The following is a 14,194-nucleotide window of genomic DNA, read 5'->3' as shown; positions in this document are numbered from 1 at the left end:
ACATTCTCTTCCTTCCAGTAGGCGAGTGCAGGACATTGATGATCCCTGACACCCTTGAAGGCGTGGGCCGACGGCCACACTCGCGAGCTGCTGGTGGACGCGGGGACAATCGCGGCCCGCCTGGCGGGTCCCACAGAAATGCAACACATGCAAACCCCAAAGCAGCCGTCTCACGTAAGAAACGGGTCTCGGCAAACTCCCAAGCGCTCTCAACGGTCCCTGTTACCGGCAGCTACAGGCCACGCTATTTGTAACAAAGCAACTTGAAGGTCCATCGACAGGCAAATGAATTATGATCGTACTTCACTTTCACAAGGCTCAAGAGTGAAGCAGATTCCTTTATCGACATGGACGATTTCTAAGACATTATATAGAAAAAGCAACTTTCAGAACAGATCAAACCGGATAATCTCATCAGGTGTCCAAACACGAAAAACGTACAGATGCGTATCTACTAACACATGTAAACACACCTGAAAGGGCTGAAGAGGACAAAAACCCAAGTCTCTCTAGCACACGAGGGAGGACGGTCGAGGAGGACGGTTTCTTACATGCACGTTCAGACAACGTGGATTAGTTGCACTTGGCATGCGTTCGTGAGAGACCTGCCGACTTTCAGGAGGAGGAGAGGCAAAATTTTAAACTCAGCAGCACGGGCCCGGGCACGGTCTGGCCCAGGCCGTGGCCTTGAGGGACACGGGGCCAGGGAGGCAGCCTTGGGAGGAGGGAGAACCTGGGGAGTGTGGGGTGAGCGGTCCTAAGGCAAGAAAACCAGGTCCAGGGTCACTGACCTTGTCCCAAAGACCTTCCTCCCGACCAAGGGCACCAGGAGGAGCAGAGACGTGAGGAGTTCATCCTGCATCCAGGGCAGAGGGACGGGCTCTCCCAGGAGGAGGCTCAAGGGGCGCTCCATCCCTGGAGTTTCTACGGCCAGTGGCCGCAATCTAAGATTCTGTCTCAGCCCTGGGACGGAAGAAAGAAGGCAAGCACAGGTGTCCTCCACCATCAGACCCACAGCCCCAGGGTCCACTGATCCCCAACACCATGACTTACCGTGTGGGGTACGTATTTGGTGTTATGTGATGCCCTGTTCCCACACTACCCTTCACCCGCCTGACTGGAAGGGGAGGGAAGGAAGGAGCAAAGAGCTCGAAGGGAAGGGGAAGACGAGCAGCAGCGGGCCGGTGGGTGACAGGAAGCCCCCCCCCCCCCAGTGCCCCATCTCCACCCAGATGTGCTCTGCCCCTCACAGGTGTGCCACAGGTCTGAAAACTGCCGCAAACAGCCACAGCAAACCCCACCCCCCCAAAATTGGATCTCAAAATTCGAAGGAAAAAATCTTTAACTCAAGATTGGGGGAGAAGGAAGGAAACAAGGCAGGCAGACAGGTAGGTAGGTTGGTTACTTAATCCTGACCTAGAATGGAAAAGAAATGTTCAGTGCACAGGCTATTGAGAAGGTACGAGACTCTAAGGTCGGCCAAGGGTGGCCGCTCACAAGGCAGCTCTGCAAAAGCGATTTTATCTATTCGTAACTAACTTGCAAGCATGATGCCCTTTTATAACTGGGTTTCGAAACAGTATCAAGAATTTGTTTCTATGCCGCATGTGTAGGCTTATCACCATGGAAACTGCAGACACTCTGCAGAGAACCTAACCAGAACCTTCCTCTTCAGAGTTCCCAAAATCTGCTGTCAGAACTTCGCAATTCCTTTAACACCTAAACTTCAGGAACCCTGCAAGTCATCTCTCGGTGACACACTGAACTGCTCCCTGAGGCTCTCACCGATAACTTCACCACCCATGAAGGAGGTTCACGATAAAAACGACTCCTAAGCGTTTACGCCTTGTTTCCAAGTGCCGACCCCTCCTACCACACTTCGTCATTTTTGAAAACACGGTACCTGACGTTTCCTTAAAGTGGAAATGTTCAAGCCACCCCACTACTATCATTTCTAATCTGAGGCCAAAACCGTCTGCAGAAGTCCTATGCCATGAACTGTTTCAAAAACCAGCAATATCATAAACGAGTCTTATATCAAAGGAACTACGGTAGCTAGAAGGGACGACTGGAAACGACCATCGTTTCAGTAACACAACGCTCTGCAGGTGTCCAATCCAATTAACGAACTATGCCCACGCCGCTCGCGCGCGGAACAGCCACATCTCGTGACCCGGGAGGAAGCTGACGGCCCTGGGCCCGTGTCGAGAGCTAGATTCGGGCACGCGCCAGCTCCTGGGAGGAGGGCCGACCCCCCAGAGGGGACCACTCGGTGAGCCCTTTAGAGGGGGGATCTGAGGAACCGGTGAGGTCACAGACGGTGCTGGAAGTAAGTATTCTGCAGTCAGAAGAAAGAACACGAGTGAGACTCGGATGGGGCACACTTTTACAAGACCGGAAGCCCAAATGCCTTACTAATCTCGGAAAATACTCGTCTCAAATCAACATCAATGTCTCCCTTTTTAAGTAGAACAGGAGGGGAGGCATCCAGCAAATGGGAAGGACTGCCCTCGCCTCCCGCAGAACCAGGCAGGACCCCAGGAAGGAAACTGTGACCTTTTGACCTTCATCCGGAGAAGACCATGCCTCACTTTTTAATTCTAGTAAAATACAGATCTTAAAAAAAAAAAAAAAAAAAACCCACACAGATCTAAAATGGCAGTCTGTCTGAAGACCCAAAGGCTTATGCAAATCGGGTCTGCAAATCCTGATGCTATCAGCAGCCCACAGAGGTCTCACCAAGAACTGGCCTCAGATTAGGTCCAGCACATGGGATATTAAGGAACATCAAAAAGAAGAGAAAAAACTAAACTTATAAATGAAACATTATGATTCTGTGCCAGAGATGGGCACACAAAGCAGTTACCAAATGAAGGCTAAGTGCTTCACTTAACTCACTGAATAATCCAGTGTGCCCACCGCGCTCAGACCACCAAGGAGAAGGCTGAACCGGAGAACCCAGGGCCCACGGGCAGGCTCCCCGCCGCGGGCTCTGGGCCGTCCTCTTCCCGGGCCTTCCAGACAACCGTGGCTCCCTGGTGGAACCGTGGGGGGACGGGAGGGCCCTCCCTGTCCGGGCCACGCGGGTGCGCAGTGTTTTGACGAGTCGCCACTTGCGCGTACAGGAGGGCCCCGGGAAGGGCCGGGCCGAGGGCGCCGTGCCACCAACTGTGCTGACTGGCAACTGCTGGGGACACAAGGCAGGGAGGTAGGAACCACATGGTGACCTCAGCCCCTGCTTCCTGAGATGCCGGGTCTGGGGGAGCACGGGCTGTGTGTCCTCCGGCACTGGGGATGGGACAGGCCCAGCCCGCTTCTGCTCCCCTGCACACGAGCGACTCCCGGGAGTCCTGAGAGACACAAAATCCCAAGTCCTGATCCCAAGTCTGGCACTGGCCGGGAGGTAGCCCCAGAAGCAGCCAACTCCTGCTGTGCCAAGAAGCCACTGTGCTGGGCCGTGTGCACAGGATTCCAAACCTCAAGGCACAGGACAGTATGAGAACCCACTATCGTCCGAGCCTCCACTGTCCGTCCAGACCACCATCATGGGTCACGGGCCTCTTGAAGCCGGCAAGCACACGCTCCCCCATGGGGGACGGATCTCAGCGAGGCTCGCTGCAACCCCGAGGTGCCCCAGCGCCGTCCCAGGGCAGTTGCCCGCCACGGCTAGAGTCGGGCAGGCCATGGGGCAGGCGGACTGAATGAGCAAAACCTTACCCTCCATGAGATCACAACAGCGGCAGGCGCGGGAGGTGAAGAGGATAAGCAGTACGGGAAGGTCCCGGTCCGGAGCGGGAGTGACGCACGCGGGCTCCAGGCTGACCCAACAGGGAGTACAGGACTGGCCACGGGGGCAGAGGGGGGTTTCCCAGGTCCAGGGCACACTCAGGCCACGCAGAGGGCACGTGGGGGTTCTGGACGAGGCACGTGGGGTGCAGTGAAGGTGCAACAGCGGACCGTGGTCCAAGAAGGCCTGCACGAGGAACCGCGTGCCACCACTCCTACCTGACAGGTGCCCCGCCTCCAACAAATACCTGGAAACCATGTGAAGAAGGGGACGTGGTGACAGGTGCCACATCACCGCCTCAGAGGATAAGCAACTGGCAGGTGTGCAGACGCAGCAGGGATGCCTGGCACGTGTCTAGGACGGCCCTGAGACAGGCAACATCTTCAGGGCGATGCCACCCCAGCAAGTGCTGCCCCCACTGACTGGGTGAGCCCCTCCTACACAGCTGACCTGGAACTACCTTACCCCAGTTAGCAAATGCTGATAGTCCAGAAGCAAAACCAGTTCAGCCTGCTCTGCAGACACTCCCAGACTGGACACCATCCAGGCCTCCCCACAGACCCCCTGCGGACACTCCCAGACGGGGCACGACCCACGGGAACTCCCGTGGACGCTCCCAGGCCGGGCACAACCCACGCCTCCCTGCGGACCCCCTGCGGATGCTCCCAGACCTGGTGAGACCCAGGCCTCCCCGTGGACCACCACCCACAGGGCCTAGGTGGAAGAACCGGACGGACTTCTATCCCGTCGATGCACAGAATCCACAAAGAGGGCCCCTTCCACTTCACATCAGGAGGAACAAGCTCAAGTCGGAAGCTGAGAAGACCAAGAGCCCTTCTTCGTGACAAGATGGCAAAGAGGACACTGAAACCCAGGACGGTGCCAGAAACCATGGCCAGCATCATCCCTACAGCAGAGCAAGAAAAACTGCATCCAGCAGGACAAGGACTGAAACAACAGAATTCAGGACATGAACCAAAGGCAGAGGAGGTGGAAAAGCGGTTACACATCAGCTAAGACTCTCGACAGACCCAGCGTATCCGTGTTTATTAGAATGCGGGGACGCAGCTCATTCTGCCGGGAGAGGACGCCCCCTGAGTGCCCGCCCCAAGCAGGCTCCCGTGTGACAGACGCCCGGCCTACACACCACCCCACCCTCGGAGCCGGCCTCCAGGCAGAACCGGGATCCAGAACCCCGCACAGGGTCCAGGCCACCTTGTGCCTCGAGTGGCAGGGCAGCACAGGGACCCTCTCCAAGGCTGGAAACCGGACGCTGAGGCCCCGGCTCAGGTCAAGAGCCGACAAGAGCTGTGCCCACAGGACGCAGACCACAGGCCAGGCACCCGAGGAGCGTGGCGAGGACAGCCCAAGCGGGGACATCGCAGCCCCCCATGGCCACTGGGGGACTGGACGCTTGTGGAGCTCCAGAGTGAACAGCACGCTGCCCCTCAGTGCAAAGGTGACTCGTGACCTGGCATCTGCCCACCGGGCTGCCCTCCGCAGCACACGCTGACTGCTTCTGGCAAACCAGAATAATTCCTATGCCCCCGTCCCTGCCCTGATGAAACTGGGACAGACTCCCTTCCGACCCTAAAATCCTGCGATCCCGTCTCGTGCCAGAAAGTAAAAGGAGAGAGATCGAACCGAGCGCATGAACGAGGCCGGCAAACCCAAACGTTTGCTGGGGCCTGGCGCACGGTTCCGGGTACGGAGCCCGTATGTGTGTCTCGGTGAAAGGAAGAAAACCCCAGCATCTCGTCTCCAGAGTCTGACGCCATTCACGCTGCAGTAAATTCGCTCTGGAGGTCAGGGGATGCGTCATTCTGCTCAAGCGGACATCAGCCTGCAGGCCACGCACAGACGTCAGAAAAATCAAAATACCAGCAAACGTACTCTCGTCGTAACTCAGCGTCCTCCAGTAATTTGGAGCGCATAACGGGGTGCTGGATGCCGCGGGGGCAGGCTGCCTTGCAGGTGGACGTGTCACCAGCGCCGATGCACGCGGGTCCCAGCCGCTAAGACGCGGGCTGAGACCACAGGGCGCTCTGCTTCCGACGGCCAAGTACACCTGAGCCGCTTTTCCGAAGACCTGCCCTGCTTGTTCCCACCAGACAGGACTTGACGAGGAGGGTTTCCAGCTCCATCTCGGTTCTCTGACAGCAACGACGAGAGCTGCCTCTGCTCCGCGGAGCTGGAACGGCCGGGCGCTCCAGGACGCTCTTCTGGAACCCACAACAGCCCGGCTCTGCTATCATCTCCAGCTCCAGGGAGAAGGGACAACCCAGCACTGCTGGGAACAGGGCCTGGCACCCGCCACGCGGCAGAGCGCATCCCACGTTTCCGGCCTGGCATCTGAAACCCCCCGAGGGGCGTGCCCCCGGGCCCTTCCAACTGGGCATCGGCCCCGTGTGGACATTTATTTGGTTCTGCTGATGGCGACCCCCAGGTCGCCGGAGCGGCAGAGAACCTGGACAAGGCAAGCTGGAGTGACCTGCCCGCAGCTCAGGAGTCAGACCGGAGGAGTCCTGTCACCAGTTCCACAGGCTCACCCAGGACAGAGGGCGCCGACCAGCCAGGCCCCCGACCAGCCAGGGCCCCGCTCAGAAGGATCACCTGCTGTAGCCCCGTCCGGCAAGGCTGTGGTGCTAGGATGGAAGCATCCCTAGACGTAGTGGCTGTCCCTTCCCCCTGAGGCAAACCATACCTGTCGCCCGTCTGCACCTGGGGCTCCCATCCACCCTCCTTTCTCCTTTTTCTTATCCACACCCCCACGCCGGACATGCCAGCTCACACTCAGCCCCTAGTTGGGGCCAATGCCACAGTCCCTCCCGCTCACTCTGTCCGCGTGGTGGCCAGAAAACGCGGGGTCTGCAGCACGGGTGCCAGCTCCGCCGCTCAGGACACGCATCTCGAGCGGATCTGGTCAGAAGCATAGTGAGCTCCTTCCGCTCCGCACGGAAGCAAACCCTGAAACAAGTGACCATCAGAGCTCCCCGTCTCGGCAGGCCCAGCTGCCCCGGACCAGCTCCGGTCAGCTAGGTTCCCCCGGAACCCCGGGACAACGGGCGGACGGCTGAGAACGTGTTCTCTCTGAGCCGTCCTGATGACCGTCTGAGAAGCGGAAAGAACGGCTGCTGGACCTCCGCGGCCCTGCCCCAGCACGGCAGGCCCTCCTCCCCCGCCCCTGCCCGAGCACCGCGGGCCTCCTCCCCCGCCCCAGCAGCACCACGGCGGCCCCCCGCACAGTCTCGGGGCGTGCGTGCAGGAGAGACGGGGCATCCTCCTTCCGTAAGATGGAAAGGAGAGAGCCCAATGCACAAGGCTGTTGGCCTGCGGGGTCGGGGGGCGACAAGCAGAGCAAGCCAGGCAACCGGGGCTTCCGGAAGAAAATCCTATTCTTCTTTCAATTGTCTTTCCATTCCCTGATGATACTGTTCCGTTCTGGAAACGCTCTCCTTAATTCTCCAAACTGTGTATCATACTGTGGCCCTTGTTCTAAGACCCCGTTCCTCTCTCCGTGCAGCAGGGTCTGACACTTTAGTGGGCCGGAAGCAAGGATTTGCGATCTCACAGGACTTCATCTAGAACTCGTGGTTTTGCCATCCAGCCAGCTGCACTGAGTATGTGAAGATGTACAGAGAGGCAGGCTCACCAGAACGTGGGCTGGGTGTGACAGTAGTGCGGAGAACACCAAGTGGTCCAAACCGAGGCAGTCACGTAAGTTTTGCAGAAACTATACGCAAATGGTGGGAATGGGGGTCCTTGGCATTTTGCCCGAAGGCAGGAAGACTCACCGTGATGGCCCCAGATAAGGGAGGCCACCCAAAGGTGCTCCTCACGATGGCTCGGGTTGTGAACCAGCCTGTCGAAGACACGCTCAGTAGCGGTCCCTCATTCTGGAACTGCCCACGAGCTCTCTGGGCAGAACCCACTTGGGTTTACTGCTCTGCACTCCTTCGTCCCCATAGTGACTTCGGAGTGCCGGACTCTGCTTTGTGTTTGGAAACGCTCATTTTATAAACCTGAACTGCATCCCCTCTCAACACTTCTCTCTTCCCTAACTGAAAGGTTTCCTTTTATCGTGAGCTCCAAAAGTTGCCCCTTCTCTGCCAGGGACACGTCACTGTCTCAGTAGAGGGATGAGATCCAGCTCAGGAAAACATTTGATACTTGATTTTTATTCACAGGTTGCTCTTCTACCATTTTTGGTCAGTAAGGAGGGCTGTCGGGACTCAGTTTTCTGTGGAAATAAAGGGAATGTAACAAAGCTTTTCAAACAAGCACATGGCTTTCATGGGACGGGGGGGAGGGGTTCTTTTAATTAATCTGATAATGTCAAGTTTCTACAGGGCCAAAAGCGGCATTCAAGTCCATTCCTGGTTGTCCAAAAAATCTCTGGGTAAAATTATGGCACAATGTGGACTTGCTGCGAAGGGTCACAAAGACAGAATTGTAATGTCAACTTTGCTTCCACCAGAAGGCACATTCATCTTGTGTGACCTACTGTGTGCGGCTCTGATCTCACGCTCCACATATTTCCTCTAACAATTTTGGCCGGCCACCCCACCGAAGTTCTGTAAGAATGTTAAATTGCCTGTATGTGTAAGACGTAGTTCCTCTTTTAGGAGTAGTAAAGGCACACTGCAGATCGAGAAATGGGATTCAAAATACTCGTTTGCTTTTCCAAAGTCTTTAGCCAAACCCCGAGAATGGGAGTGTCTGTGGGGATTACATGGACTGTAACGCATGGCTCACTCCTCAAAGAACACCCATGAAGCTGTGGTTTACTGCCCACACTGGACCACTGAGGGCCTGCTGTGCTTGCCAAGTCTGTAGTCTTTGGAGGAAAGAGTCTGCTCCTCAGAGCCACAAAAGGTACCCATGCAGACCCACAATGTTCTTCAACACTTTATGCCACTGTCATGACCTAAATTTCCGTTTCTGGTCTCTCGAGGAGCTACAACATTGTTGATTCTACTGTCAACTTGTTGAACTAGGACACGAACACATGAACTTATTACAGAAACATCGGATACATCAGGTTTCTCAGAATAAAAAAAGATCACATATAGAAAATACATACAATGTCATTAGGAGGGAAACAATAATCTCAAAGTTAATGAATTTGAGATGAAAAAAAGTGAATTCCAATGTATAGTGAAAATCACTCAATCTTTCCAACATTTTCAAAGTACTACTGAATTAGATTATTAATCATTTGACCAACGTCACCCCAGATGAGGGAAAGGCACAAGAGCTTTTTTAAATATTAAAAATATCTATCTTCAAAAAAAAAAAAAAGACTCAGTTCTAACCTAGTATTATCCAACGCACTCCAAAAACAGTCATAGTGCTATTGGAATATCATCAGTAAAATCCATAATTTTCAAAACTTTTAAAAGAGAAAAACCAAGAATTAATCTTCAAAAACGCCAACCAAAGGTCACAGCTGGGTGGCCCAGGTTTCACGATGACTCGGAGAAGGAGCGGTGGTTTGTTTTCAGAGAGGAGTGTGTTCTGCTCCTCCCCACAGGTTAGTAGTAAGAAATGAAACGGGAACGAGGGTCAGTGTGCACTGTGTCACTGCTCGTCTTGGACGGATCCTTACGAGGTATACGCAGGGGTCAGCACGGGCTTCTCTACGGGACTCGAGAAACAACTCTCTTCCACACTTTTACTGACTCAGTACCTCTGAGCAGAACACACTCTCATATGACACACAAACCTATAATAAACCCTGTGCCAGAGAATGGGCTAGCCCCCTCAGAAGGAAAAAAGGACGCAGATTTTGCTCTGGAGGAATGCACGCGTGTCGTTTTCTTCACTACCAATCGTAAAGACCCCCCCTGAAGCTCCTGGGTTTCTACACCACAGGCCTTTCAGGTAAAAGCACCATCCACGAGCCAGTTTCCAGGGAGAAGAGAAAAACACTCCCATTGATGCAGAGAAAGTTACAAGTTCTGTCACTGAAACAACCCTTTCTACTAAAAAGAATTACCCACAACAAAAAATAATAATTAAAATATCAAAACGTTTAAGATGTCTAAAAAGTAGGAAAATGACAAAAACAAAGTCAGCAAAGCATCTTTAAATATTTACATAGCTGCTGTTTGGAAAGTCATCTGTTCCAATGAGCCGTCTCTAAACCCACAGGGTTACTTGAACCCGAGGAGATTAATTAGAAGTGCACACCGATTGGAAGTTACTCCTTTACTCGGCTGCCTGGTGCAAAGGAGAAGAGCAGAGGCAGGGGGTGTGTGTGTGTGTGTGTGTGTGTGTGTGTGCACCTGCGTGTGCCGCCTGGGGAGGGAACAGGCCCTGGGACTGCGGAGAAAAAGAAGGGCACGCCTTGGACGTGTCCCATCACCCATTCTTTGCTCAGAAATGACTGATGTCCCAGAGAAACCATGAATTCAACAGACCAAAGTTGTTAATTAATGCAAACACATCCGGGCAAATTAGCGAGAAAGGAGCCTGAAGTGGAGCTGACAAGCCCGTGGGGCACCCACCAGCCCGAGCTCGGAGTAGTACTGGCTGCCTGACGCCTGCGGCTGGGGCCACCCGGCTGCAGGGTCTACCTGGGTCTGGGAGACCAGACCCCCAGGGTGCAGGGCTGAGCCTGGGCCTGGGTTATGTAGGTACTACCCAGACAAAAGGCCACCCCCCTGCCAGTCTGCTGGGCCTGGGCCGCCTGGGCTGAGGGCTACCGGGTCAGAGGGCCACCAGGGCCCCTCTGTAGGCACGGGTTCCCTGGGCACTGTTCAGGGATACTTTGGGAAGGGCTAAGGGCGCACAGAGCTACCTGGACCTGTGTTCCCTGGATGTGGGGCTCCCGGGGCTGGGATCCCTGGGCTCTGGGACATCTGGACATGGACCGCCTGGGCGAGGGGCTCCCGAGCCGGGGCTACCTGGGCGCCGGTCACCCAGGTATGGAGCTCCCCAGGCCCTCACTCTCTGAGCCCAGGCGCACGCGCTCACCTGCCGCAGGGTCCGCCGCCCCGTCCTCTCCGCTCTCGTCCGCAGCCTCGTCGGCCAGGCCCGAGCCCGGGGAGTCAGCGGCGGCCCCGCAAGCTGAGCCCGGGCTGCTGGGCTGCGAGGCCGAGTCGCCCTCGCTGAGCGAGCTGCAGCGCGCACGGGGCGCGCGCTCCCCGGGGCCGTGGCGGTCTCGGCGCGCGCGGCGGTGCACCCGCGAGTGCAGGACCATCTGGTGGTACGTGCGGAAGATCTTGCCGCACTCGAAGCACTCGGACGACTTGCCGTGGCCCGCGGGGGCTGCGGCGCGGCGACTGGGGCGGGCGGCCGGCCTGGGGTCCAGGGGCCCGGGCAGGGGGTCCCCGGGCACGCCCGCGCGCTTGCGCGGGGGCCCCTGTGCGCCCGGCTCCGGCTCGCGCTTGCGCTTCTCCTGGCTCACCAGGATGTACTCGCGCCGCTCCTTGTCGAAGGCCACGTCCCCGGCCAGCGCCTCGTCCCACGCCCCGTACTTGAGGTACTCGGCCGGCTCGGCCACCTTGCCCCGCGTGGCCAGCTGCCAGGCCTGGTAGCTGTTGACCGGGTCCAGCTCGGCCACGCGCCGCCCTGCCTGCCCGCGGGCGGGCGCCCCAGCCAGCGCAGGCCGCAGGTTGAGGCACCGAAGGAAGAGCTGCTGGGAGTCCGGGGCGCCACCCTGCACCGCGCCCTCCCCGGCCAGCGCCCGCGAGCGGCCGGCTTCCACCCTGCGGTGGATGGCGTTGTGCGCGTTCAAGCTGTCCAGGTTTGTGAACAGGTTCCCGCACTTGGTGCAGACTTCGTAGAGGGACAGGCCAGCCACGATCATCTCCTCCTGCACCACGTTGTTGATGGTGGCGATGGGGTCCGGCTCGCTCCTGGGTTTGTTCTTGCTCCCGGTCTTGGGCCCGTGCGCCTTCATGTGGTTCTTGAGGAACCACGGCTCCTTGAATCTCCGGCCACAGATGTGGCAGCCGTGGTCAAAGGAGCCCCTGTGCTTCTTCATGTGAGCCTTCAGGAACCAGGTCTGGCTGAAGGCCTGGCCGCACACCTCGCAGGGGAACTCCCCGGGGGGCAGCTCAGGCTTGCCGTTCTCCACGTAGGCCTCGGCCCCGCTGGGCACCTGCGCGGTGATGTGGTCCTTCTCGATGTGGCTCAGCAGGGACTCCTCCCGCAGCGTCATGTAGCTGCACAGCCGGCACCGGAAGGGCTTGTGGGCCTGGTGCACGTGCTGCTCCAGGTCCTTCTTGCGCTCAAACTTGCACTTGCAGAAGGAGCACTGGGTGGCCGCCTTGCCCTCGTCCGGGGCGCAGGCGGCCCCCTCAGCCTCCTTTTTGCTGCTGCGCAGCAGGATCTTGCTGTCGTCCACCGGGGCGGCCCCATTGAGGATCTTGTTGCAGGCGGAGGTGCTCTTGGTGGGGCTGGTGCAGCCGTCCAGGCCCTCGGACACGCGCAGCTCCCCAGCCTCGGGCTCGCGGCCCTGGATCAGGGAGCCTGTGCGGTGGCTGCGGATGTGGATCTTGAGGTTGCCCTTCTGGGAAGCCCTGTGGTCACAGTAGGGACACTTGTAGGGCTTCTCCCCTGTGTGCTTGCGCATGTGCTGGGACAGGGAGCTCTGGAAGGGGAAGCTCTTGCCACAGATGCAGCAGCTATGGCTCAGGGCTTTGTCTCCATCCATCTCGGGGCTCCTGCTGGCCCCGGTGGGGCTCGGGCCCCTTCTCAGCTCCACCTCGGCCTCACGGGTGCGATCCATCTCCGGGACTAGGGCTCCCCGGCCAGGGCAGGCACAGCGTTCTGTCACACAGGCCGGACCTCGTCTTATCTTTCCATTTTCAGATGAGGCTTGGGCTTCCCAGCTGCACAGACGCACCTGCCAGGACAACCTGCATGTCCTACCTGGAAGCCGTGGCAGGCAGCGGAGAGCACCTAGAACAGAAAAGACATGAGAGATCTTAGGAACGAGGTTGCCCGTACCCATGGGGACCCGGCAACATCCACAGAGAGTGGCGGGACCACTCCTGAAAAGGAGCCAGCCAGTCCCAGTCAAAGGAGACACCAACAAAAATCCAAGTACGTGTGCCAGCAGCTGCTCTCCTCTGAAAGAGCGGTAATTAAACAATTATTGATAACTGTATGCTAAATCGTTCAAATAAATCACCTTATGCGATCATATGCTAGAGTCATTCTTCTCAGAAAGGTACCACATCTGTAGGGAGACCCTGAGGAGATGAGGTTGTGGCAGCGTGAGCAGCACAGACACAGAGGGCAGGTGCGAATGAGGAGCACAGGGAAGGGACCAGAGAGAGGGAGGCAAGGGACACAGAGACACAGCCCGTGCCCAGGACATGTGAGCCCCAAAGGCAGTTGGCAAACGTACTGCCGTGTGTAGCTGTTGGGGAAACAAGGCTTCAGGAAAGAGGCAGATGCACCCTGAGCTCGTGCAAGGTCTGTGGCTGGAACCCGCTGCTCAGGACCGGATGCCCAGCACAGCGGCCCCTACTGACACCGCCCGCCGGCGCCCAGGGCCACAGAACCACCACCTCTTAGAAGAGCCCCGACTCTCCCGCCACCACCCATCCCTGTCCCATCCTTTTGCTCCTGCAACACCACCCCAGCCCAACCCCCAAAGGGCACCGAGGCTCCGGCTGGAGGGTCCCAGGGCAGAACAGCCTCTAGACCCCGGGAGTCACGCAGTCACCCCCAACCCTTCTGCACAGGTCACACACCCACAGTGCCTTCCGAGGGAGGCTGGCTACGCCTCTCCCTGGCGACAGCAGGTGTCACAACGCACGTCACTGTCACGTTCATGCCCACCCCACCTTCCAGAGAATGAGGGGCGTGCCCTGTCAGAGCCACTCCTCCAGGCGGCTGGCCGCTTCCCGCACCCTGCGCACAGGCAAAGACAAACCAGACAAGGAGGTGCCCAGCGCCGAGCCTGGCACAGGCAATCACCACGCATAGGGAAAGCCGACGACAATGCCTGGAAGCCGCCACAGAGGCCCAAAACGCCACACACCGAAAAGCAATTATCAGCCATAAAAACAGGAATTTCCATCTGACTTGTGATAAGCAGAATAAGCAAAACAGTGAGCCAATGAGAAAGCATGGGAGAGAGGGCATCTTCCAGAACAGCATTCTGATGGGTCAGAAAGGGAGGCGATGCGGCACCATAGCTCCCCTAGGACACGGTCTACTGAGCCTTCTTACCTCTGAGCGTTAGTAACTGAGACAGGATTGTGAGGGTCTTCCTGGGGTCGGGGGGGAGGGAGGGGAGGACTTCAGACTTGCACTGAGAGGCACCCAGATAGGCAGATTTTCTTTAAAAATAGCCCTGACATATATAAAGGAAGCCATGTTTTTTACAAACTCCAACCTCACACACATTAAGAACCTGTACTATAAAATTTATAAAACATGAAAAAG

The 14,194-nt window shown here is 57.2% G+C and overlaps 1 protein-coding gene across 1 annotated transcript in view; it reads right to left on the bottom strand.

Annotated features, from left to right (window-relative positions):
• The window catches only part of LOC111154271 (zinc finger protein 516), a 59,975-nt gene extending 47,298 nt beyond the window's left edge, over nt 1-12,677 (bottom strand). Inside the window, exon 1 of the mRNA XM_022513779.1 lies at nt 10,766-12,677. Within this exon, the coding sequence (XP_022369487.1) occupies nt 10,766-12,524 (1,759 nt within the window). The 5' untranslated portion in view covers nt 12,525-12,677. The remainder of the gene's footprint in view (nt 1-10,765) is intronic.
• Nucleotides 12,678-14,194: the final 1,517 nt, after the last annotated feature.

Source organism: Enhydra lutris, unplaced genomic scaffold, assembly GCF_002288905.1.
Source record: "Enhydra lutris kenyoni isolate GAN:26980312 unplaced genomic scaffold, ASM228890v2 scaffoldscaffold36, whole genome shotgun sequence".
NCBI lineage: Eukaryota > Metazoa > Chordata > Mammalia > Carnivora > Mustelidae > Enhydra > Enhydra lutris.
Note: the sequence above shows the minus strand (reverse complement) of the source record. Positions and strands in the feature narration are given on the sequence as shown.